At 35.1% G+C, this 26692-nt stretch overlaps 1 protein-coding gene across 5 annotated transcripts in view; it reads right to left on the bottom strand.

Moving 5' to 3' along the window:
• DOCK9 (dedicator of cytokinesis 9) overlaps positions 1-26692 on the bottom strand; it is a gene marked incomplete at both ends in the record, with an annotated part of 103442 nt that overhangs the window by 51312 nt on the left and 25438 nt on the right. For all 5 annotated transcript variants that reach the window (XM_080341218.1, XM_080341220.1, XM_080341219.1 and 2 more), the window contains 19 exons: positions 1076-1197; positions 1699-1822; positions 2073-2165; positions 2775-2840; positions 2963-3150; positions 3233-3312; positions 4101-4223; positions 4658-4740; positions 7146-7268; positions 7479-7679; positions 8031-8171; positions 8265-8339; positions 12952-13019; positions 14296-14470; positions 17872-18006; positions 18668-18763; positions 22654-22723; positions 23741-23823; positions 25497-25586. In XM_080341218.1, the coding sequence (XP_080197344.1) occupies positions 1076-1197; positions 1699-1822; positions 2073-2165; positions 2775-2840; positions 2963-3150; positions 3233-3312; positions 4101-4223; positions 4658-4740; positions 7146-7268; positions 7479-7679; positions 8031-8171; positions 8265-8339; positions 12952-13019; positions 14296-14470; positions 17872-18006; positions 18668-18763; positions 22654-22723; positions 23741-23823; positions 25497-25586 (2136 nt within the window). The remainder of the gene's footprint in view (positions 1-1075; positions 1198-1698; positions 1823-2072; positions 2166-2774; positions 2841-2962; positions 3151-3232; positions 3313-4100; positions 4224-4657; positions 4741-7145; positions 7269-7478; positions 7680-8030; positions 8172-8264; positions 8340-12951; positions 13020-14295; positions 14471-17871; positions 18007-18667; positions 18764-22653; positions 22724-23740; positions 23824-25496; positions 25587-26692) is intronic.

Genomic DNA, 26692 nt, shown 5'->3' with positions numbered 1-26692 from the left:
CCTGACTAGAGAAAAGTATCTATTAGTGTTCAAAGAAAAAAACAACATAAGAAATTCCACGGACACTGACAAAGTCTAAACCTTAGCATAGGTCACTGATAGGTAGCAGCCAGTGCTTCCTTCCCATCCCATTTCCAAAGAACTGAGAATGGGAATGCTCATCTGTCTACCCTGATACCAATTAGAGAGAGATTTTACTGCTAGATCTACAACTAGCCATATTGGTCCTAACCTTCTACCCATGGGCATGAGCAGAAACAAACACCAGAGGCATAAAGAATACACCTACGATGTAAAAAGATGAAAGATGTGAAGGAGATGATGGTTGGAAAGCTTACAGCAGAGTTTAAAAAGGAGAAGATGGTAGAATAGGAGGAGAGCAGCACCTCTTGCTGTTGATTTTAGGTCTCTTCCTCCAAAATGACTCAATTTTGTCTCTGCATTTTATTTTCTTAGTCAAATCCCCTATCACATTTTACATTTTGTATGCTCCTCGTTACTGTTTTTTGCAAGCTTTCTGCTTTGAAAGATACAACCATAAATTCTGGTAGTGAATTATAAAGATCACAGAAATCAAGATGTGAGAAGATGACTTTTTCAGGAATAAAAGACTTACTGAAAGGAGACAGCATGAAATGCTAAAAAAAATTTAGTAAAGGACTTCAGATTATTTGCATATCTTCATAAACTCAAAATAGTTTAATATGTTTAAAATATTACTGTAACACCTATTTAATTATTACTATAAAAAATGAAACAAACATTTCCTAAGTACATCAACTTAGTAATAACAGAAATAAGCACTTGACAATTTAAACAAAAAATTATATTAGAACAAGTTGATTCAAATTCTTGTAAATGAATGTAGTCATAAGTTTTATCTCCCTTTTCCATTCGAGTTTGTTTGTTTCCTCCAAGTCACGTGTAACTTTTGCAAAGCACTCCATTTCAACCATCAAAGAATAAAAATTTCCACTAGAAAATTACTTAAATCTTACTGGACTGAGGAATCACAACTAAACCTTCTCTCCACATTTTTTTTTTTGTTTTGTTTTAAAGATTTTATATAACATACCTTTCCAATTCCCCCTTCTTGATAACTAAGATAGCCTGACGGAAGATTTGCTGACACTGGAATGTGTTGCTCATTGGTCACCACTCTTCCATCTTTTAATAGAGGAAGCCAAGAATACCCAACTACGGAACATGAAAGGCAACTCATTTAAAATAAGTTATGAATCTTTACATACACTCTTACAAAAGTCTTACTGTACAGTTATATGTAATTAATAAATCAAAAAATGTTACTTTAAGGGCCAAATGATTTGGACTCAAATGATAAAAATAATTTAAAAGGCAAATAAATTGTCATTGAGTTTGAAAAAACACACATTTGATAGATGTTCTAAAAGAACATTTGAAACATTTATACAGACTGAAAGATCTCATTAAATATTTCTTTTAATTTAAAAGACGTGTAGATGAGGTTCTTAGGGACATGGTTTAGAGATGGACTTGGCAGTGTTAGGTTAATGGTTGGACTCAATGATTTTTAGGGTCTTTTCCAACTAAAACTATTCTATGACTCTATGTAATTAAAAAGCATCATATGGATCACAAAAATCTTGGGTTGCCAGACAAGTATACTTCATGAAAACTCCCCAGCAGTTACTGAAAGCAAAGTATTTGTGTACAAACCTTGTGTTTCAACAACATCTTTCTTCTTTGTACTCCCTTTACTTGAAGTATCACAGCTGACATGGTAGAAGGTGAACAACAAATGATGCTTTTCATGTAACTGAGTGGGCAATTCTATTTTAATCTGAAAGGCAAAGAATCACAATCTTTGCAGAAGTCTTCAACAAGAGCCTTATTTGTTGCACACTTAAAAAGCAATTCCAGCATTTATGTTATTTGAGGCAAGATCGAGAATCCCATTTACAAAACTCACAAAAATTTAACTGAAATATTATAATTAAGAAGAACTTCGCAATCTTCAAATATTTTCTTGCATTTTTTGAAACTTACATAATACCTAAAGCAGTAAAAGTTACCTTAGAAAGGTAGCTTACCTCATCATAAAACTCTGGATTTTGTTGGTGATGCAGGACAGCAGCGAATGCACTTCTAGTAAATATCGGCCCACCTGGCCTACCATAGATACACTAATAATAGAAAAAAAAGGAAAAAAACGAGGGGAAAAAAAGAAAAAAAAAGGAAAACACATCTGTGATCCTCTTTTGCTCTCAGCTTAGAATCTGTTTCACCTAGTACTTGAAATATTTGAACTTGTATTTAACTTGATTCCTTTGCACAGATCAGGGGATTACATGATCAGTAGTCTCCCTGCTGTGCAGTAGAGCTGACACTGTGATTTCACCTCAGGGTTCCTACACGTTTTTCTACTTCTGTCCTTCCAGTCACCTCTTACACACTGTGGTAGCTCATAAACAAACACAGAGTTTGGCTCTACACTTGATCTAACGCTTTACTGTTTTAACTTGAATTCCTCCTGTGGAGTAGGCATAAGCCACCCTTGTTTGGAACAAGTTTATCCTTGGAATATTTGAAGATATAAAGAAATGAAATGCTCTGAGGGTTCTTTAGCAATCCTTTATATTAAAAACAAACAAATCATCTAGAAGTTAACCTCATAACAAAGGCAAAAGGAGGACAGAAAGCCACCATCCCAAATTAGCTAAATTAATCCAGTACTACTGTACTAGTTAGCTACTGTTCACTATTTTATGACTCACAAAAATCAAAAGACTAACCTTTAAAGGCAAAGAATCCTCTTCATCAGAATCCTTGAACTCAATGCATACGGCAATATTTCTGGCCTAAAGCAGCATTAAAAAACAAAACCCCAAACACTTAATTGTAGGGATCATTGCAGAAATATAATACGTGAACAATTTAGCCAAACCTGAGAAAGAAGAATGCCCAGTTTTCCTGTACTCACCTTTGCAAAAGACTTTTGACCATCATATTTCAAGTGCTTTGGATAAACATAGAGATGATTGTTGTATATGGCGAAAGGCTGCGTGTGTCTTGGTATACAGGGAACAAATTCTTCTATCTCAAACGTTACGTGTGTCTTGGTACTGTTTTCAAACTGTTTCATGGGGATGTAGGATGAGTTAACATAATCTGAAAATACATTAAAAAAAACAATAAAGAACTGAAAAGTAAAAGCCTGAATGTCCATTTAACAGTGTTTATTAATACTTACTTGGAAAATCTGGTGACACATTATCAATTGTAACATCCAAATTTCCTAAAATAACAGGAAGTTTGGCCATCTTTTCAGGTCTATAGGAAGGAAAAAAAACCTCAAAGTCAGGCTAAATGCAAAACTGCCAGATGCCAGAGAAAACAGATAATAGGAAACAGAGGCAAAAGTAATATCCTGAAATAGGAGTACGAGAGGAAAGGTGGTTTGGGGGTGGATGACTGATCTGGTCTTGCTTTTTGCCTAGATTCAGAGTTTTCTGCTCCTTTAAAATTTTTCTCTCTCAAAAAAAAAAAAAAAAAACAAACCCAAACCAAAAGGCTTGGTTTTCCACTCACAAGTGTGGAAAAGGTTAAGAAAAAGCATGAAGTTTATTTTTAAATCAAAATTAAAAACGCACAAGAAGTTTTGTTTGTCAGCTATCATTTGCATCAACTCACTATTATTTGCAGTAAAGAGGGGAGCTATAAGTAAGCTTTTTAAATCTCAATGGCCAGTGATAAGTATCTATGGTACTGGGGCAAACTTGGGAGAAGAGCTAAGGGGAAGAACAATCAGGAAGTTAACAAAATGTGTCTTCTACTCAGTAACTTTTCCCTAACTCCTCCTAATTCACCAAACACAGCAAAGATCTGTAGCTTTTCTGAAGGCCTTGATTATATCTAAATAACTTCTATATTTGAAGTGAAAAACATATAAATACACATATCAAAAGATAAGATGCTCCAGATCAGGACCATAACAAAAAAAATGGTGGGGCTTGCGGAGGTGGGGACGGTGGAAGGCAGAGTGTTAGGGCACAGTTGCGTTGTGTTGGTTTTGTTTGTTTGCTGTCTTGTTTTTATTTAAGTGGGGACATTAAACTTACTTCCTGAAATCTGCTAACAATTTCAGCATGTCTTCATTTGAAAGTTTATTACTGTCTTGTCTGAAGAGAGGAGAAAATCTTGCATTTTTGTCCAGGGTTCCTGAGGCATCTTTAAACAGTGTCCTGAAAGTCAAAATCTTGCTTTCAGCTGAGTTTAAGAAAGTGTTGAAATTCACTTCAGAAATGTTTTTTTTCAACAAATTAGAACATATTGCACCACCTTTCATATTAAGATCTAACACTGTTGTCATTGTAGGTAAGTTTTATTTGTTAGACTGAGCTATTTATATGTTAAAGTGTGGACCATTTCATTCTTAGTAAAATAAAAATTATTGACAATGGAAAACAATTGGCAATATATAAAGGTTTGAATAATAATACAATCAATGTTCTAACTTTTTTCCTACTACAGAGTGTTTGTCAGAAATCTTTAGTTAATTGAAAGTAAAACAAGAAATCACTTAAATAGCACATTAAGTTTTACAAGAAGTGAGACGCAGAAAATAATGCTCAAGAAAAGTCAGGAAAAAATACAGATTGCCAGGATCTGTCCTTACCTAGCTGCCCAGGCAAAAGGCATTCTGTATTGACCTAATCTCTGGCATGCCTGCTTAGCATTCTTCAAAACTTTCTGTGCAACCTGCAAGGGACATAAGAAATAGCCATGTTTTAAAATCTCAAGCCTTTCGCACCATTAGTTCACAAGAACTAATGACCACATATGGACAAAGATATGAATTGGAAACTCTTTAGAAGGGTAATCCTATGTATGCAAGTAAAAGATAAATGAAAACACCTCTTATTAATTCATTTCAAGTTAAGTAGTGCCTCCTGATTTCACAGCATTGCATGTGTGAAAATACAGACACCTACACCCCTGACAATATGTTTTCATTAAGCAAGAAAAAAATTATTATATCAAACTCACTCAAAGGCTAGAGCAAAATTCAACTAGTTTTTAAGAAAAAATTGTGACTCCAGTTAAAAACATTTCCACCACCCACTTCTCCCCTATTCATCACCCATTCTGTGTACCAGAACACATTCCTGCAGAGTAAATAGTAAAATACTCTGCAGTACTTGTATTACATGTACACACAGAATATGGGAAGGAACTGCATGAAGATCACATAGGCAATCCTACCTATGGACACTGCAATATTGTTCTCACTAAAACTTTAAATTTTTGGTTTTGTTAACTTTTAACTGAACAAACCGTTCCACTATATAGAACCAACATGTATAACAATGAGAACTAGAAGCCCACTAGTCTGAGATGTTCAACAACAACCTCAACCACTTGCGCAAAAAACAGAATCTGCTGAGAGAGCAGTGGGCTTCTCTTTTCCAGAAACAAACTTATATGTGCCTACATAGAGCAAAATTATTTGCCAGAGGCAGAAAAACACAGAGTGAACCTGCCTGAATATTATGCCTGATCTAAGCTGTTGATGCAATGAAGAGCTATTTCTACTAGTGTGTTGTTTGAGCCAACTCTCCATTATCCTTTCCTGTAGAAAGGGGGAAATTGCAGTCAGGAGCATAGAACCTTGATAAGTAATCATCATTAATTCACTGTATTCAGTGTTTAAGAGGAGAACAAATGACCTCTTGGCTACATAATCTGCTGCTTCCGTTTTCCCTTTTTCTTGTCCAGAGCAGTAATTCTGCAGAGAACTGGAACTTCCTCACTGCGCTGATGCACATGGAGGCCTATATAGCTGGTACTGCTCTGGTTTGCTAAAAATTCACATAGTGTAATCTCAGAGAACAAAAACAGGAAAAAAAATTCAAAGTGTTCAATTGTATAAAATTATAAGCAAACGTATACCAGGAATGGACAGCCTAAGTTAACATAGACATGACTATTCCTATTGGCTGCTCTTGCAGTACAGGGCAACACAGGGCCGGCACTCAGCATCAAATTTGGGAACACTTGGGCTTACTTAAACTTCCCATGTGGCTCAGGCCCAAGACCACCAAAATCAGTGACTCAGGTCAGGTTTGTTCTACCTCAGTAACAGTCAGCATACACTTGAAAAGCAGACTCCTAAAATACAAAGCTGCTATTTTCCAATGACAGCTGAAAAAAAATTCTCAAGTATTCCTGGAAAAGCAAATCAGCAGTCCGATCTATATTAAGACGAAGTGAAAAATACAGGTTTTTTTATGTGTAGCTTAGCCAGTGTTAAATCAGTAGGAAAGAACAGTGTTCCTCTGCAGAGACTGAAAGTTAACCCTTGCTTCTTCCCTTTCACTAGCTGAAAAACAGGAACAATGTCAAAAGTAGCTGACGTTGCTTACGAAAAAAACCCTTTCTTCTAGTGTTCTGGTCTAACTATTTAAGCATAACTGTAAATCAGCAAAATTAAAACTCTATTTCTTCAGTGACACACAAGAAGTAGCAACTGACAAAGCTTATTGTAGATATGTTTCCAAAAACATTAAAATGTTATGTCAGCCCAGACTTCTGTAAAATTAGGATGGTTCCATGGTTTATTTCCAAAAGTGATTTGGAGTTCTATCAAATTTTCAAAGCATTTAGTACATAAAAACAGATGCTTAATGAGCTCAATGGTTGTGACAGAAAAAACAGCAAGAAGGCAGAAAAACTTACAGTAAACTATGGTCATCAAAAAGTGACACAAAGGAAAGGTTGGTACAGTAAATAACATGCATTAACTAAGAGATGCATAGAGTTGATTTCTGACTCATATTTAATATTTCATCATTAACAATTTTCAACTCAACCTTCACATTGAAGTCTAATATTCTTTTGGCAAATCAGTTTGTTTAAAACCATTATAAAAATTATGGATTATGTCACAGTTTTAAAAGCCAAATAAATGTTTCCCAATAACATGTTAGACTTTATCTATAATATTTCAATTAATAATAGCTACTAGTAATAATTATAACTTACTAAATCAAATCATCCAATTACCTGACTTTTATATAGAAGAACTAAGCTTTATTGATCTTTCTTAATTTCAGATCAGTCTGTCTTGCCTTACCATTTTTTTCGTGTCTCAGAAGATAACGTACCTTTGATGAATCTGAGCTTTTCATATATGGTTCAGCACAATGTGTAATACTTCCTTGTAATACTTTTTCTATTCTAGCCACAAGGAAAATGTCAGTATGAGGACACGTGACTGAGAATATTCCCTAGGATAAAAAGAAAAGGGGAGGGGGGAGGGAGGGAAGAGATTAATATAAAAGGAAAATGTACACATATTGTCACATTACGTAATAAAAAGCCAACCAAAGCATGTAGGAAAACTCTCTACTTGTATCAAAAAATCTATTAATTATTAATATCTATCTATATCTAAATCTATTAATCTATTAATAATTCTTTAGGTTACTAGGTCTTACCTGCTTTGGATACTGCAACACAGTTTCATGAATGTCTTGAATTCTGTGTAAGCTGTCGCCACTGCCATTCATTATTTGTGGAGATGCATTGGATATCATGTGTCTTACTGAGGGGTGGTTCAAATCAACATGGAAATCTGCTGAGATCTTTCGATTGTTTTTAATATCAAATAGAGATAATGTGACGAAGAAAGGTTCTACCTAGACATTTAAAAAAAAAAGAATTGAGTGTCATTGCTGTAAAAATGTGTATGACAGGAAGATGTGCAAAATTTTTATAAACAGTTATACATGGCCATCCTTCTAGATATTACTGACAAGACGCAGAACACAGTAAAAGAAAAATTCCACTTTCTACACCACAACTGTAAGATTAGTAGCAAAGTTACTTTTAACAGAATTTAGGCTCTCACTTTGATTTAAATTAGCAGAAGAAAACCCACAATATAAGTTTTTCAATCACAGCAAGGAATTCCTGCCATTAAGAATAGCATCAAACTATTAAGAGAGTCATTACAATATTAACAGAAAATAATTAGATTAATTATTTACATTTGTCGTTGGTCCTTCTTCATTTTCTGCAACACAGCTTTGTAAATTAAAAGATAAATCATTACACTTCACAAGAATTTTTTTTCCAAATTTCTCTTCAAATGGCTTCACTTCTGGTTCAACAGCAGAAAAGTCAAGTTTCTTTAAAAAGAAGAAAGAAAAATTAGGTTGTTTCTCATCTCAAAAGGATCAACATAAAAGAAAACAATACGCTTCCTTGTAAAGAAGTCTAACCTGTGCATCAGGATCCAAGGCAAAAAGTTTAACTCTGCTTTCACTTTTCAACTTGATTTCTGCTTCTCTGGTACTCTGTTCAAAATAAGAAAAAAAGTCTTAGTATTAAATGAAAGTTGTTTTCAACTTTATTCTTTTTTTCTGTGATGTTCAAAGCTTTATGTGTTTTTAATTCATGCATTCTTCTCTTCCTGAGCTTTGTAACTCCTTAGTTTAAATTGCTTGATTGTGTCTGAGTAAAAAGCGAGAGAAGGCTACTGTCCTCCAAGAGCTTCTCCAGGCCTAAAATCACAAAAATGTACATCAATAATAGGTAACCTTCTCCGTTCACGGGAAGTGTACTTCAGTGTAGATCATACAACATTTTGCTTCCTTAAACCATAAATAGCTTCAGTAACATTGTTTTATTAAAAAAAAAAAAAAAAGTAGTAGTATGAATGTAGGTTAAAGTTCAGAGCTATCCTGAGATCTTAAGATGGCTCAGGAAACAACAGGTTACCTAAATTAAGAAATGCCAACAGAGCTCTTTTTCTTGAGGTGTTTTTTTTTGTATTTTTTTTTGTTTTCTTGAGTTCTACTCCCAAAGAAGTGGTTTTCCTGTAGGCAGATGGAAAAACCCCTACAACTTCCAAGAAAATAAACTCCTGACACTTAAAAGGTTACTTTGCAGAGTACACTGTACACTGATCCTGCCCGGGATTTGTGGACACCTACCTATTAATAGAAAAACAAAAGCAAAGAGGAACAAAAGAGAATGTGAAAACTGATGGTATACATAGGTTACTTCTTAAAAAAAAAAAGTATTATTTAAAGAGTATTCTATGATTTTTGAAGTCACAGGACATGACAAATGTACATATATTTATGCCAAAACTACGCATGTAGGAGAGCTGCCATTCCCAAAGTAGTACCTGGCTAAACAGGGATACAAACTATTACATTACAGAACAGTATCTATTTTTGGATCAGCCTGTACAGGTTAAAAGAAGTTATCAACACATAATGCTCATCACTGACCGTCAGCTGGAAGTGATGTAAAAAACAAAAGAAAACCAAAACCACCAAACACACTCACCAAAAAAACCAAACCAAATAACCACCACAAACAAAAGAACACCAGCTCTAAGAGCTCTAAATCCTATTTTATGTTTATAATAATAATAATTTTTAAAAGAATTTGATGTAAAGGATGCATTACAGAAGAGGAACTTTGGAGGTGTGATTTTGAGTAGAAAGGCTCTAATCGATTTCATTTACTTTAACATATCCAGAAGAAAAGCCAAGAGCTGCTGTGAAGGACACGACCCAGACATGTGATACCAGCAGAGTATTGGCAAGACTTTGCTTGTTCAACAGCCAGTATAATTGAGAAATACAGGACTTACCTGTGAAGAAGTTGAAAGATGGCAAAAAGGTTGCATGTATGTTTTAGAAAGGGAATAAGTCAGCAGCAAGAATTGAAGAAGTAGATGACAGGCTAGGGGCAGACCTGCTGGAAAGCAGCACTGCAGAGAAGGACCTGGGAGTTCTGGTGAACAACAGATGGACCAAGAGTCAACAATGTGCCCCTGTGGCCAAGAAGGCAAATGGTACCTGGGGTGCATCAAGAAGAGTGTGACCAGCAGGAAGAGGGAGGTTCTGCTCCCCCTCCACTCTGCCCTGGTGAGCCCACATCTGGAGAACTGTGTCTAGTTCTGGGCTCCCCAGTTTAAGGAGGACAAGGAATTACTGGAGAGAGTCCAGTGGTGGGCTACAAAGATGATTAGGGGCCTAGAGCTCCTTCCCTGTGAGAAGAGACTGAGAGAGCTGGGCCTGTTCAGCCTGGAGAAGAGAAGGCTGAGAGGGGATCTCAATGTTTATAAATATCTCAAGGGTGTGTGTCAAGAGGATGGGACCAGACTCCTTTCAATGGTGCCCAATGACAGGATGAGGGGCAGCGGGCATAGGCTGAAGCACAGGAGGTTCCACCTAAACATGAGGAGAAAGAAACTTCTTTACTTTGAGGGTGCCAGAGCACTGGAACAGGCTGCCCGGAATGGTTGTGGAGTCTCCTCCTCTGGAGGCATTCAAGACCTGTCTGGACACATTCCTGTGTGATCTGCTCTGGGTGAACCTGCTTTAGCAAGTAGGTTGGACCAGATGATCTCCAGAGGTCACTTCCAACCCCAGCCATTCTGTGATTCTGTGATCTGGTCATAGGAGCAAGAGAGAAACTGTTTCAGCTAAAGCATCTTGAATAGTTTTAGATTCTTTGTTTTGTGAACTAAATAGAAAAAAAATATGCATTTTTTACTAAAAGATCAGGTGCAGCTGGTCAGAAGTCAGGAACTGAAAATGTATGGAGTCATAGAGCACAGCAGCACAGCACAGCACAGCAGCAACTCCATTCCATTTCCACTCCATTTCTTTCCTCATCTGTAAAATGGTGACAATGTTTTCCTCAGGAAACACTGGAACCCATAATGGTTATGGAGGTACCTGGGCACACAGATAATGATGGTCACATAGTTAAAGACAGAGGCCTAATTTGTCTTCTCTGAATATTAAAAACAAAAAACCAACCAAACAAAAAAATATCAGCAAAAACAAACTAAGAAACCTACATTCAACTCTTGGTACTTCAGTTATACATAAAAGGAACATGAAGTAGGTTGAACAGACAGACTGAGATTTGTGTGCGCACATCTGTGCACTAAAGTGCACAATCCCACCTGTTTTGGTTTATCTTACAAACTAATAGCTTTTGATAGAAAAAAAAAAATGAAGGCCTGGAGATGTATTCACAAGGGTTAAACCTTTCCTAGGAAGATTGTTTATTCCCTTATTGTCAGGTGCTCTACAATCACCCCTGAAGGAATTTGTCTTTCCTCATAAGGATATGAGGTCAGCTATTGTGAAAACCTCCTCCTAGAACCAACAAAAATAATAGAGCAAGTATAAACTCTTCTAAAAGAACTCTCAATGCCTTGAAAATCTTCCACTGGGGAAAAAAGAAACAAGCCCAAATAACAGCTGAAAAGACAATACAAGAAAGAACAGAGGAAACAAAAAATCCTCAAAACAAATGGCATGTTTATAAAGTAATCAAGTTACGGCACAAAGAGTGTATTAATGTGAATGGTCAGATTTTTCCCTGTACTTTTCACTGAAAAAAAGGCTAGAAACACATATTAGAGCAAATTATTTCGAAAGGTCATATTTAGTAAAGAAGAACTAGAATGGGAAAACCAAAAAGCTTATTTTGCAGGAAACAGAAATTTAAATGGGTTGTAACCTCGGAACAAAAAAAGTCAGTGCTTAAAGAGCTAGGGAAAAAAAAAATAACACGCTAGAAAAATACCTAGGCTTAAAGAGCTACGTGCTTCCAATCAGGTTATGGAAACAGGAAGCAGCATTTGTAGTTCTAAAACTACATGCAGGTGCTGCAGTCCTGAATAGAAGGAACCTAAGCATTCCAATAACTCTGACTATAGAGAAAGAAAAATCTTCCATACAACAAGAACATCTAAATTTTATATTTATTTCTGGAATAATTTTTCAGAGCCTCATCTAAGTATGCTGTTTGATGCTTACAGTTCTTACAAGGAAAACTTGATTATATTCACCGCAATCCAAATCAATTTCCAAATACAGCCATGGCTGGAGTTAGATTATCACATAATAGCTTTTTGTGTACATGTGCTAAATAGATTATGAAGCAGTAACAAAAAGAATTAAGTCAGCTGACCAATTTGGCTGCTAAATTCTGACTGTATCTTTTGATATGTTAACTATTGTGATAGAATCTGTTGTATAGCTTGTTCTCAATTTATAAGCTGGACTTCCTTCAGGAGCAGCTAGTAGGTGAGACAGGTCCTCAGAAAAGAAAAGGGGAGCATTGGAGAGCACAGTCAAGCAGAACCATTTCAAGACTGCAAGCTGTGCCACACAGAAGGACGAGCAAGGAAGTTATAGGAAGGAGTTTGGATTCTGCAGCTTCAATAGAAAAAGGTCGCCGGCTCCAGTCCTTAGGTAATTTAACAAAAAGGTTTTCCTTAGTGAACTTACAAAACTTATCACAACACACAAGTCACTGATATAGTAGAAATAAAGCCTGAAAATGGGCTGAGGAAGAGCAACTTATTTTCTATTTACTTCTATTTGATTTTATTTTATCTTATTTTATTTTATTCTTATTTCTACCACACTTCTGTGAGAACAAAATTGAAAAGCAGGAACTATGGCAATACAGGAAGTATCCATGAACTTGCCAGCTCATTACAAACACAAGCATCCTAAAATACATTCACATGATCACCGCTATTAAGCTCCTCTGGACTTCTAACTATAAAAACAAAACTTGAGTTTAGCATAACTAGATTTCTATAGAAATACTTTTGCACTTACCTGCATGAAATAAAACAATGCAAAATACGCAAAGACGAACTGATAAAATAATACAACATGCTGCTTTTAAACAGCATGTCAAGATTCATATAACCAACTTTAAGACAGTAGCTAGTTTGCTTCCAAGAGCAGAAAATGAAGATCAGTAATCACATCTATTCACAAAACAGCTTCGAAGCTTTCAAAGTGTCACACACTGACTGGAAGCCAGAAGCCATTAAGTTTCCTTTACTGAAAGTTCACATGGCTAACTTATGTTTATTACTTTATATCTTGAGTTGGAATTTACAATATATATTACCTTGGCAATTTCAGGATAGTAGTTATCAAAACTACTTGATGAGCTTTCCAGCTTGCTTTGTTCATCATCTGAAAACACAAAACCACATATAAAAAAATTTACAAAAACAAATAAAAAACAAACAAACAAAAACCCCTAAGCTACTCACAATATGCCATAGCAGAAATATTTCTGCTTTTTTTTTTCATTTTTAATCCTGCACTCTCAAAAATGATAATAGTTAAACAGGTTGTGGATGGCTGAAACATTTATTTCTAACCTTACCTAGAACACAGCTTTAATCTTAATTTTCTTAATTTTGATATCTGCATGGCAAAGGGGATACTCAATACATAAATTGACATTAGTCTTTCCACTATGCATTGTAACTTGATCTTAAAACAAGTTCCCTCTGTTCATCAGGTTCCCAGTTCTACTCTCCAATGGTTACTGGATTTACAAAGCAACCATTCAGTCAGCTATGAGCATCTTACAGTTTTAAGGTCAATTGGGGCCCACTGACTAAAATGTCTTTCACAGAGCTACAGACTTCTCTTTTTTCAATTTACTTTTGTTGCATACATCATGTTTCATTCTGACAATCTTCAAAGACTGTGATATCTAATTTTAAACTCCAATGATCCCTTTTGGCATATTGTGCTATTTATAAGCAGAACAACCTTGTATAACCTCTTCCGGGTTCTTCTGGGTATGCATGTGCTTTGTCTCATACCAGTTGCCTTCCCCATTCGCTCTCAAGAGGAAAAATGCACAAGAGGACATCTAGACTATCCTTTTGTCACCAAACTATCAACTATACCTACATAACATTCCTTACAGATACCTGCCCTACCTGTTCTTAAAGAGCTGCAACAGAAAAGATTCTACACCCAAGCAATCTATGTTAGTACTTTAGAGAAGTATTTGTGGTCAAGGAAGTTCCATCTAAATTTACAGCCACTGACTGCAACCATATTTCCTTATTCTTCTACCTACAGTGACCACAGAATGGATTATTCCATTTTCAGCAGCATTTTACACATTTCAAACAGTTTATCCTAAGTTTTCTCTTTTCCTTAAACTGCCTGGTTCTGATTTTTCATCATGAGTTCTATTTTTCTAGACTTCTGACCAGTCTCATTATACTCTTCTGGACTTAATTCGATTGGAATCAATACAGAACTGTGCTATTTTAATGCCAAAAGGTCAAACTTTCATCAGTTAAAAGAGACAGTGAAAAGTCCTATAATTTTTATGACCAAATAAAAAAAAAAAAAAATAGCAACAGTGAAGTATTTATTTCCAAATGCATGTCTGCAGACATTGTCACATAACTGTATTTGCATTGCTAGAAACCCTACTTACCTTCGTGAGACTCTCCATTTCTCTTTTCTTGCATCGCAGCCTCAAAGTTAAGCTGTAGGATTTTGTTCAGAGTGTTTATCCATTCTTCCATTTCCAGTTCACTATCTGCAGCTAAAAGGTAACTACTCTTGTCTTGCATCTTGAGCTCAAATGCAAACCGTCTGACTTTATTGTTCTGTAAGAAAAAAGAAAAGATACTGTAATATATTTACATACCATCTACTCACAATCAAAAGAAGTTATATGTGTTTCAGATCTTTTAACAAAAATATATAGTTTGATATTTTGAACAAGTGTATTATAATTACTTTTTCCTCCTTGACACATAACCTTTTGAAGTTATTTGTACCACTGCAACAAGTAGAAGTATGAAAGATAACAGCCTGCTTTTTGGTTTCCCGTTATCATTCTGCCTGTAGTCATAAAAATAAAAATCCAATTTCCAAATATCAAGTCTTCATGCACTCAGATCATCCAGAAGTGAAGCTAACTAATATCTATAGACAACAAAAAGCATGAAACCATATTATTATTTGAGCGAGAATCATTTGCACATTGTGATTTTATACTGGAAGTTAAATCATAACCAGCCTCAATCCTTAATGCTCCAATATTGCTAGTCTTTAAAATATATATGAAGTTGGGAATTTATTTCTGCTTTGTTCCTCCTGCATTATTGTCAGCCTTTCTGCACAATTTAAATCAAGTGCTATCAAGCTTGACTCACATTCCTGGAAATGAATTTATAAACTTTAAATGAAAATTCTGTATTATCATCCATTTAGGTTTTTTTTTTTTTCATTATAATTTGTTAGATAAACATTAAAATACACAATAAGAGAGACTGTATGGTTGGGGTTTTGTTTGTTTGTTTAAAGTTAAATTAAATGCCAAATTACATTTTAGTCTTGCTATAGCTCAGATTTTTCAATTAACACTACTGGTTGGCACAACACTCAGCTTTTTACCAAACACAAGTTCCTGTTCAGGATGATACAAACAAATGTATGGACACCAGATCTAAGGCAGCCTTACCAATTAAAATGAGTTACTGAAGTAAACAAGCAATAAAAAAATCTTAAGAATAGTAACTTTTAACTTTCACAGTACAAAACCTCGATGTAAGTGGCACATACCACACTTCTTGACTCTTGCAAATCACTGAATTAAAGCAACAACGCCCACGTATATATGTGTGAATATACACACTGCATACATTATGTGAGTGCACTTCTCTGTGATGCAGAAATATTTCGGTACTAAAACAGAACAAAAAAAATCCCCAAACAGTATTTTGGGAATTTTTAGCTTTCATTTAAAATTTTAAGGTTGGAGGGGGACAGGGGGCAGGAACCACAAAAAAAAACCCCCACATCAAAACAAAACAAAACACCTATTGCATATATCCAGCATTCCTCTTATACAAGTACTAATGAAGGAGCATATTCTGCTCTTTTCTGCTGTATCTTTAATGTCTGCTAGAGAAGTCAACATTTTTCTCTCATGCATCTACTGCCTTTGAAGAATAAGCAGGCATATGTACTAAACAAACTCAAAACAGAAATAAGAAATGCTATACAAATGCAATAGGAACTAATCCCCTCTCACCAAATAGGCTTATTCTGAAAAAAGTAGTTTGATTCTGTGAACAACAGCTTGTAAGCATATCTACGTAAGAACAACCATTTCTATGACACAGACTACTGCAATGTACAATGGTTGGGGTCCTGGAAAATAAAACAAGAAATTTCATCTTCCATTAAATGGAAATAAAATTTTTACTGTGTAGGGACCACTTTTTGCCATGAGTTTCTAGATGTTAATACTACACCAATTGTAAGTAAAACTATGAATAAAATAAGATCAGCCAGAGAAGATATAGAACATAATATGAAAATAAAATCACACATCTGGAATAGGGCTATTATGTATAATATTTTATAGTTCAAAACCTCTTATTTGCCCCTCACCAACAATTCAAGTGAAGAAAATAGCTATTTCCAAACTCTTTTATTCTAGACAGTGAAGGACTTCTTAGCTTCATAAAAGTGAGTATTAAGTGGTTAGAAATTATCAGCCCAAAAACCTTATTTGCAGTAGAACAATGGGAGATAGATGGATGGATAGATAGATGGATGGATAGATAGATGGATGGATAGATAGATAGTGATATTCAGCTGTTCAGAGGTGTCTCAACCTGCGGACAACACATTGCTGGCTCATGTTCATCTTGGTGTCCACCAGTACCTCCATGTTGTTATCTGCCAAGCTGTTTCCAGCTGAGTGGCCTGTCCAGCGTGTACTGGGGTGCCTGGGGCTGACCCCCCAGCTGCAGGACGTAGCACCTCCCTTTGCTGTGGGGCCTTTCTTTCATCCACAACTTCTGAAAATCTCAAAGTTTTCTGCCAATGTAACCTAGTATCATAGTGCCCACAATAGTCTGTAGCAGAGCTGCAGGCTGAGAACTAACTGGGAAACAAAAAGGGCCAGAAAGAGCCCAGAAGATGGAGAATTTGTAGTATCAGAGAGAGAAGCACCAAAGCAGAGGAAGCTGAAGGAAAGATACATTTTAAGTGCCAGACAAAGACTAAAACTGTGTTTAGGAACCGCTTTGTTTGTTGGTTTGTTTTAAAAACACAAAGCAAACTCATTTCAGTAGGGTTGGCCAGGATTGTACCCCGAAGGCAAAACGATTTGTGTAACTCTGTACATACAGCTTGCAATATCATTACATTTATTACAGCTATGAGACTTTCCATGCAAAGTATTTGTTAAATGTGTATCCAAAACCATTATTACAATATTTGGAAAAATATAATCCTCTGTAAAGCTGTTGTATCTCTCTGCATAAATTTTCAAACAACTTTATACTAAAAAAAATATTATTTAAGAAACCTACTTTTATTAAAAGTTGCCTATTTGTATTCAAGTTAACAAAACCCTAAAATCCAGGAGTTTTATCCAGGTATGCTGTGCCTAACAAAACAGTTACATGTTGTACTGTAAATACATAACAGAATCACATGAAAAAGAAATTAAAAATCTTTTCTTTGGCACTTGTTCCTGACAAACATTTTACCAAAGCCGTTAACTTTTTAAAATAAAGAAAAGCACGTAGAAGTAACATTATAAAGGTCAAATGAAAGCATCTGGAAGGGAGACTGAATTTAATACAATTCCCAGAACAAAAATCCCACACAACAAGCTATGCGAAACATTTTACAGTTCATGTAAGCACAAAATGTAACTGAAATTAACTTTAATTTTATGTTGATATTACTTTGCCATGATTTAATATTGGAGTTTTTTGTGTATTTGTCTTAAAATTTTGTTTGACATTTTTGATAAATACTTGACATGAACTAGGAATTTATGTTATTTTCAGAAAGGTTTTTAAAATTCAGCTGCTTGCCCTTTAAAATCTAGTTCACTGTTTTTGCAAAATGCAGCATGTCCAAATGTTCCTCTATATAACTTTTGTCAGATGTAGATAAATACCTGTTATCTGTATTTTTAAATAACATTTGCTATCAAATACTTAATTAACTAAAGAACAGGCAGAATAATTATAACTACCTGAACCACTCCCATGCATGAATCTAGAAATATTGATCCTTTAGGCTCTTTTGATATTTTTTCATCTTTGTAGAAATTGAGATTATAGGATCCATCACCAAGCTGGATTAAGTGGAAAAATCTTCTTTTAAATGACTAGTGAAAAGAAAGGGGGGAAAAAAAATAAATTATAACACCAGTGTTAATCAGCTTCATATTATAAAATCCATAAGTTCTACTTACACACTATTTACAGAGCAGGTTATAGGAAATAAAGCTTTTATTTACACATAACCTAATCAGTATCCTCAGAAAACAATACAGAAACCATTAATTAAAAAACAAACAAACAAACAAACCCACCACACTTAAAAACCTACAGCAAGACAGTACTGTATTATTTGAAAATATTTTTGACCCACTGACAGGTATTTAACTCACTCTACAATATTGTACACAAGAGAGATTTATTTTTATAGCCAGAAGAATAAGTTTGTTTCTACATAAACAGGCAATACAAATAACAATGTCGTATTACATACTGTCTTTTCCACTAATAACACACCAGGGTTCAGTTAAGAAAATTATTTAATACAATGGACTTCTGCCACATACTGGATTTTTAATACATTTTTTCTGATCGGAGTAGAATGAAAGGAAAGTAAGATTTCACAGCTACAAATTACATAGAAGCTGCCCTCTTTCATCCCACGTTTTTTTAGAAGTAACCCACACACAAATTGACTTCTCAAAGGCACAACGACATTTCAATACTGGCGTTCAGTTTTCATCACATGTATGACATTCTTAAACTTACTCTCATTGTCACACTGATTGCACTGTTCATGTTGCCTTTGTACAGCCATCCTTGTTTTGTTATTCCACCCTTCTGAGACCCAAGAGATGCTGCATCCTGGAGATGAAAACAAGAAAAGAGTTAAGTTTTTCATCACAGTCTGAAATTGTTAGATTTCTTGAAAATTTCAGAACTCAGTTTTAAAAGATGGAATAGCTGTGCTCACAATGTAACGATAATAATGCACTATGAGTCCCCGCTGAAATTCTATAGCTACCTAATTCCAATTATTTTATTTAAAGACCAGGCATGAGACTGACCTCAGTTAACTTTTGATAGGTAACTTGGCCACATACGTAAGCTTTCTCTATGCCCAGCAGACTGATCCAACCTCTAGATACCTAGATATTAGTCAAGATAAATCCCACTGAAACAGGGGAAAGAGGGAAAACTCAAAACATCTACTTTGTAAGTTTTTTTCATAAATTCTAACCTTCCAGTGCAACAGAACAATGTAAACTCATGCTTACCAGAAACGTCAACCAAAATTTCTCAAATCACTTCGCTTTATATATTATATATTACTTCAAAGACATTACCTACTTAAGAATTTACAGAGAACTAAGTCCTGAATTCTTGAATTGGATCTACCTTTTTAGAGATCAGAAGCAAAGCTTTCTGAAGAGAACAAGACGAAACTTGGCAGCAATGGCAAGTTCACAGACAGCATATCCAATGCCTGCACCACTCATCACACCCATCCTGCACTCTGCCAAGTGATGGAACTTATTAACTACTTCAAAACCCACAGGATGTTAACAACTACCAAAAAGCAGTACTCTAGTATCAAAGTCGATCAAAATTACAGATTTATAATTGCTACTGAACAAATATTAAATCACCAGTTCAAGTAATTTTTTAGAGCAGTACCAAGCTGACTTTACTATGGTGCCCAGTTGACATAATCCATTTTGACATAACAAAAACATTAATGAATTAGACATGTAGGAAGATTTTTAACCATCCAGGAGAAATACTCCTGATAATTTATCATCCAAACATTCCAAATTAGCAGAGTATCCAGTTGAAAACAAACCGACAAAACCTCCTCAAGTGCTTCCAGCTACTTTTTCTAATTCCTTTTCTCAGCTATTAATTGATTACATACGGGGGACAGAGTCATTAGTTTAACAACTGAACATCGAGAACAAATTTTGGAATAATGTGAATTAGTTTCTGGAACTAAATCAAGGAACATTCTGTAAAAAGTTAGTAGTTAATTTATTTACAGCTTTTTTAGTCTGTCTAGCTTGCATATTCATATGCACATGTGAACTTCAAAATATTGCAAACAGAAGGCAAAAGATGCATCAATCTGTTCCTTCAAAAATTCCATTCTCCTTGATACTATGGCAGTTTTATATATATTTATATAAATACAATGCCCCACAAGCATAGACCAGAAATGCTTCATATGCCCCAGTAAGTCTCACTGTCCAAGCAATACAGTCTACTTGTTTCATATTTTCAAGTCATTAGCCCCCACCCTTTTCTATTACCCAGATAACCATTTTTCTTGTACAACAATCAAGTTACAGAGACAACAACTTAAAACACTGGGTTTCTCATTATGATACTCCACCTCCACTGGTGGGAGTTATCCCCAAGGAAAGGATGGTTTAAAACCACATTTACAAGTGTAAGATGAGCAGACGATGAGTTATCATCAAAACTTGGCACAAAACAACAAATGCTTTTCTGTAGTTTCACAAACCATACGTAAGATCACTTGACATGACAAGAACTCCTTCATTATCTGTGTTAACAAAAATTAAGATTTAGATCTATTAAGACTCTTTTTCCAGTTCCAGGTCTCTGAGGTGCAATTTCCCAACTCTGTTGAGCTGTGTGCTGTTTTCTAACAATAAAACTGACTGTCATTTGAGCCTCTCTAGTTACACCATTTCTTTCTGTCAGGCAGAATTCCTGCCTAGAGCCAAAAAGCTACTGAATCTTTCCAGCCCATCACCTGTTAATACAAAGGAACCTAGAACCCAGTCATTAACACACGACTTTTACACTGAAAACACATTTCCTGTTTCCCACTGGTAAGTTAATTTCCTCACTTTTATTATTACTGCTGCACACTGTGCTTCGCTTTTTGTAATATCTTTCCCACAAACTCAGCCCCAAAGTTTACTTCAACAGCAACTGTTTCAACAAAAACAATTCCTTATCTTGATCCCATACCCCAGGCTGATTTAAAAATTCCATTTACAAACATCAACCTGATGGCCTGATAGCCCGAATTAGTTTTGGAAAGGTAATTCTCTCCTTTTTAATGGTGCAAGATTAAACTAATCTTTATGTGGTTTTCCGTCGATTTTTAATCACTTGTAGCTTTTTGTTTTCTATAATTTCCTTAATAAATCAGCTTTCTTAAAAAAAAAAAAAGGCGAAACAAAAATAAAACCAAACTACTTTTAATCTAAGATTTGCATATATGCTTTTTGGCATACGAAGATGTTAATGTTTGAAAGAAAACACTCTTGCATTATTTCTTCCCTTGAGGAAAGAATTTATAGTCCCCCCACCCTATTCCCATGAAGCTCCTTTTTCTTCACAGTGTGGTTTTTTTCCTTGTGTTTATATTTGAAGTTCCTCAGCAAAGAGGCACAGAGCCCTTCTCCAGTGACTCTACCTCTGCATGAGATGGGACATCCCTCCCTGCTCTAACAGGAAACTGGGCACAAGGAAATAGGAAGTTGTCTTTGCTTAAACTTCCTAGTAAAAAAACATACCACCTGATAATAGCCAAGCTATAGTTTTTCAGTGTTTAACTAACTATAACGTCAGTATTTTTCCTAGTAACAATCACAGACAATTGTATTTCCATGTAGTTTTTTTCATGTTTAACTCACTGTTTTACAAAACACTTGTCATCAGAAATATGATGATAGTGAATAATGCCAAGTCTTTGTTATTTCAGTATAATGGAAAAGGTAATTATTCCCATCTTACAAATAGGAAGATTTGGACACAGATGCATGAAATTATTTGTCCAAATATCACAGTGTGGATATATAGCAGTACTGGAGAAACAGCATGCTGAGAATCTAGGGTTCTACCTGTTCAGATGTACTCCCCAGACTACTTTTCACATTTAATCCACAAAAACTTGTAAGGAACTACTTTTACTTCATATGCAGCAGTTCTGAATACAAGGAATTTAGAAACAAAGTGATTGTCAAAGTTAAAAACCACCAAAAAAAAATTATTTTAATTATTTTCTGTGAGGCAAGAGTTCAAGTACTCAAAGGAAAACACCCACATTTAAACAGTCTTATGAAACAGGGCGTGGTAAAAATTAAGTAAATCACAGAAATAACAGAAGCAGTTACTGAAAAAAGTCTTTGACATTTGAAACACGCTTGAAAATTGCTTGAGGCTATACATAGCTCTGATTTCCCAAAGCCAATGACAAACAAGAAAGTATCTTTTAGTCATTTTTTTAAACTTTTGTTTCTATGAGGGATCTCCAGGTCTTGTCTTATACTTAAATTTGTGACAAACTACTTTTAACTCACACTGTATGCTATATTGTCATGCACACTTAAGAGTGTGTCATGTCAGAACAGGAACACCTATGTTTTTACTCAACTTCATGATTTAACTACATGGAATATTTCTTCCTATATGCCTGTCTACACAGAAACAGTATAAGACAAAACAGAGTTTATGAAAGCTGAAGGATTATACATCACCAAGTATTAAAACTTGGGTTTCACCATGTGTCAAAACTTGTCCTACTCAAATGACAGATCTCAGGAGTACAAGGTTATTTGAAAGGAGATGGGTAAAATAACTAGATTTTTTTCAAATCAGGCTGTTAAAGCTAATTTCTGCTTTCATTTACTGACATCAACACTTAACTCAACTTGTAACCTTTCCATACCCAATATTGTTTACCAAAAGCAAGAGAAAGCAAGGAATTACTATCATCTCACCTCATCTTTATCTGCTTCTTCATCCACTTCATATAAATGAACTGGAAGCTTCTCTGGTTTTGTCCCTTTACTAGAAAAGAAAAAGCTTCTAAGATACTAGAAATTTTATGATTAGTTACATATTTTATAGTTGCAAAAATAAAGATGTTATGTGCCTAACTGAAGAGGAAAATGCACAAGAACAGCTGAGTAAAAGCATCTATTTTTCACAGAAAATTTTTCCTAAGCCAGCAATTTTCCTAATTCGCACATTTGCCCACAATCTGTCTTTTTTCTGCTTGTCACTGTCCTTTTGTGTAACTGAAGAAAACCAAATGTCTTCTCATTCACTGCACTTCTAATATCTTAGGAGCAAGAATTCATACCTGTGACCATTGGCTCTGTCCTGTGAATATATCAGAACTTTTCACAGGGAAAACAAGTTATTTCTTAACTGATAGATGAAGGACAGTAGGTAAGGAAGACACAGATCTTCCAGAGTTGTGGGATTCAGAGTATTCAGCCACTCTTAAAGCCACATTTTAAGATAAGGATCTAATCTCTATACTATCCTACAAAATTTTGAAAAAGTTGGAAAAGATTTCTTGAGCAGATGGTTTAGAAAGTCTGTACTAGATGGAGATTAGGGTTTTGCTTTGAATCATCCTGTGAAAATCTGCAGTAGTTCAAACACTTGCTGTAACCATCTCAGTTCAGTTCTATTCCCTAAGCTCAGTTCCAAAAGCTGCCTTTGAAGCTACAAAAACAGGATATTGCCATTTTAGTTTCATCTAAACATTGGCTTGTTTTAGTTATTGTACTTACATTCACATTGTCAATGATACAATTTCTTGTTTTGACCTGCCTATTAAGAAGGCAGTGCTATCTTTCCAGAAAATGGTTTAACAAGATTTTACACCTTCAAGTTCTTTAATATAAATTCCATCCAACAAATCCTTATCACCTCTTCTGAACGTTAAACATTGATAAAACATTTCAATATACATATCAGACACACTAATACATTTCTGTAGTACACACTTTTATGTTAAATAAAGTTCCTTCACATATTCAAAATCTTTATTATAACACTATATAACACACTTACTTTGGAAGCTGTCGAAACTCTCCTGAGTAATCTTCATATCTGTAGTTAACAACATGCCAGTCTGAGTTGTAGGTTTTGATGCACTGTTTTAATGAAACCCAAATATCAGTATTAACTGGAAGTGGATTAACAGCATTTCCTACACACACACATACACACATAAAAACCTCTTAAGATATGGCTGTTTATAAACTACTACAGTCACATGTTAATCTCCGAAAATTCTGTACACTTCCCTTCTTTTGCAATACAGCTTTTTGCAACAAGTGATATGTTTTAACAGGACACTATCATCTTGTAGACACGTATTTCACAAAGCCAGAAAATGGTGCGTATACTCAACACCTAGATAAACCATCTTCAGTTGTCTGAAAAGTTAAAGCAGCATTTTGCTGGAGCTGAAAACATGACTGCACCTTTAGAAAACTCAGCATTAAAACTGATAAATTATTAAAATAAAATATTCCATTTCGCACATACCGATACAGAGAAATTAAAAACATATTTTCCTTAAATTTATACTTGTAGTGCAATTAAATTAATATTTAAATATAAACTGCATGCTTGCAGCTGTTGAAAAGCAATTATGTCACTACATTCTGGTCTAGATCACAGGAAATAGCATTTTACCCCACCCATATTGCTACAACATGAAAGTACCGATCTATCTTGGCTCTGGCCAAAGTAACATAAAACTGACAAAATCTGTTGCCAGAAACGATAGGGTACAAAGTTTTATGTGGTCCACAAAGAGACTTGCATGTACACAAGCGCAGCATCTAATAATTCAAAACTATTTTCTTTACATTTCAAAATATGAATTTAGTACTTGCCAAGCAATTCGTTCTGCAGAAAGCTATTAAACTTCATGAATTACATATAATACGCCTCCCTCCTTTTCTACCTTCTTAAAATTTATCTTAGAACTGTTTATATTAGGTATTGGGGGTACGTATCACTGTGCGTAAATCACTTTGAGGTTTGGGGTAGATTCAGCTATTCGGAGCTCTTTCAGTTTGCTTGGAATTACAAGAGACATTTATTTGTTTCAGATGATAAATATCAGCTTGAAGTATATCAGTAGAAAAACAGTAGAGAGTATGAAGAGAGACAAAAATCTTAAAACTTTTCCTACAGGACTTCAACAAGACACTAAATAAAACAACATCACAGTCAGAACTAAGGAAATGCCAACATAAGCAAGCAATTATAAGTAACTTCAGGTTTGAGGATGTTTTCTTCTACATATAGCATACAAACTGAGCAGTTATAATGAATTTTGGCCTCTACAAGTGTGAGAGTTATGAATACGTCTGTTCCAGTAAACTGCAAAATATTATTATGAACACACTAAGAATGACTGATGTAAAACACTTTATCAGGGGAAAAAAAGGTCACATTGATTCATTTAGATTTACTATCGGTCCCCATATTATGTATTGAAATCACATGTTAATCTGAGAAAGTCAAAAGCATAAAGAAGGTGGGGGAGAAAAATCTGCAAAAGCCAATTACACAAACAAAATCATTCAGTTATCCTGTAATCCTTCTTTTGCAGCCACCAATGAAAAAAAATACTAGGTCTTCCTGAAGTTTTCCCTTGAAATCATTGACAAGTAAATAGCAATAAATATTTAATTTTTTTTTCAGGGCTTTATTTCCTGTTTTTTAAATGGTAAATGAAGCAGAAGAAAACCCATTCAAATATAATATTGCTGTTACACACAAAATTGCCATATGCAATTCCAATTATTACCTCAGTTACAAACAAGCTTTGAGCTTCCTTCTCTGCATTTTCAGGAACTGTTGAATGGATGTATCGACTCTGCCGTTTCAATAACGCTGTCTGAAAAACAGCAAAAACAATTCATGAAACTTGCAATGAAAGGAAAGATGACACATTATGGCAACGCTCAGTTATATAACTATGACTAAGACAGAAGCTCAGCAGAAAACAGTCTGTGAATACACTGTTTCAGAATAGCCAATTAATGAGAATTTGCTTTCAACGATTAGCAATGTGTTCCTTCTTTCACAGCAAGGGTAAGATTAGAATCAGTAAGAAATAGATGCCATGCAAAAGTGTTTTCCTGTATTTCATCAACATGGGCAAGAAAATACTAGTAAAAGTAATTCCACCATGACGACAACCTAACTCCAATATTTTGAAGACAGACATTATGGTAGTGTTATTACTGCATACAAAAAATATTACTCAAGAAAAGTAACAAACCCACACCAAAATGAAAAGAGTATTTCGACTGCAGATCTCAGCTGGCAAAAAAAATTAGACTAGCACACTTAAACTGAAGGTTTAGCAAGAAGGGCATGGATCACTAAAATATAAGTTTCAGTCTACCAAAGGCTGTGTCTCAAGTCAGAATTGATTTTTATCCTATGCCTGAGTTCAGTGAGGAACAGAACGGCTGCCAGAGAGAAGAAATCTCTCTGTGACCATGAAATTCTGCTTCTCAGACCAACGCTAAAGTAAGCCTTCGGGTATGTGAAATTTGTAAGTGTAAAAGACAAAAGCTTTACAAAATCTTCCAGAGCACAAATTAAAATAACTGCACGGCAGGAGAAGTTATGCTGCACCATGTGGAAAAGAATCTCACAGCTTAGGGCATCTGAGATGGATAAATGAGTTTGCACAGCCTGGACCTGGAAGGGGGTTGGGGTCCCTCAGCTGTAAGCTGTACTCCACACACTGCAGCACCAGGAGGGATCATAGAAAAACATGAAAAGAAAAATACTCCACATATTAACAGTCAAAAAGAAAGGGTACGTAAGTACATCACCTTGACTTATCTCTGTTGAAAGTTTGATTGAGAAGATGACTATTTCTGTCATTACCAAAGCCTTACCCCATTATCTGGGGAGTGTATTTGAAGCTACAGTATCCAAGCACAGTGAACATTTAAAGGAAAAAAAAATAATCCCATACTCATGGTC

This window comes from Nesoenas mayeri, assembly GCF_963082525.1.
Source record: "Nesoenas mayeri genome assembly, chromosome: 1".
In the NCBI taxonomy this organism is placed as follows: Eukaryota; Metazoa; Chordata; class Aves; order Columbiformes; family Columbidae; genus Nesoenas; species Nesoenas mayeri.
This window is presented reverse-complemented; position numbering and strand designations above follow the sequence as displayed.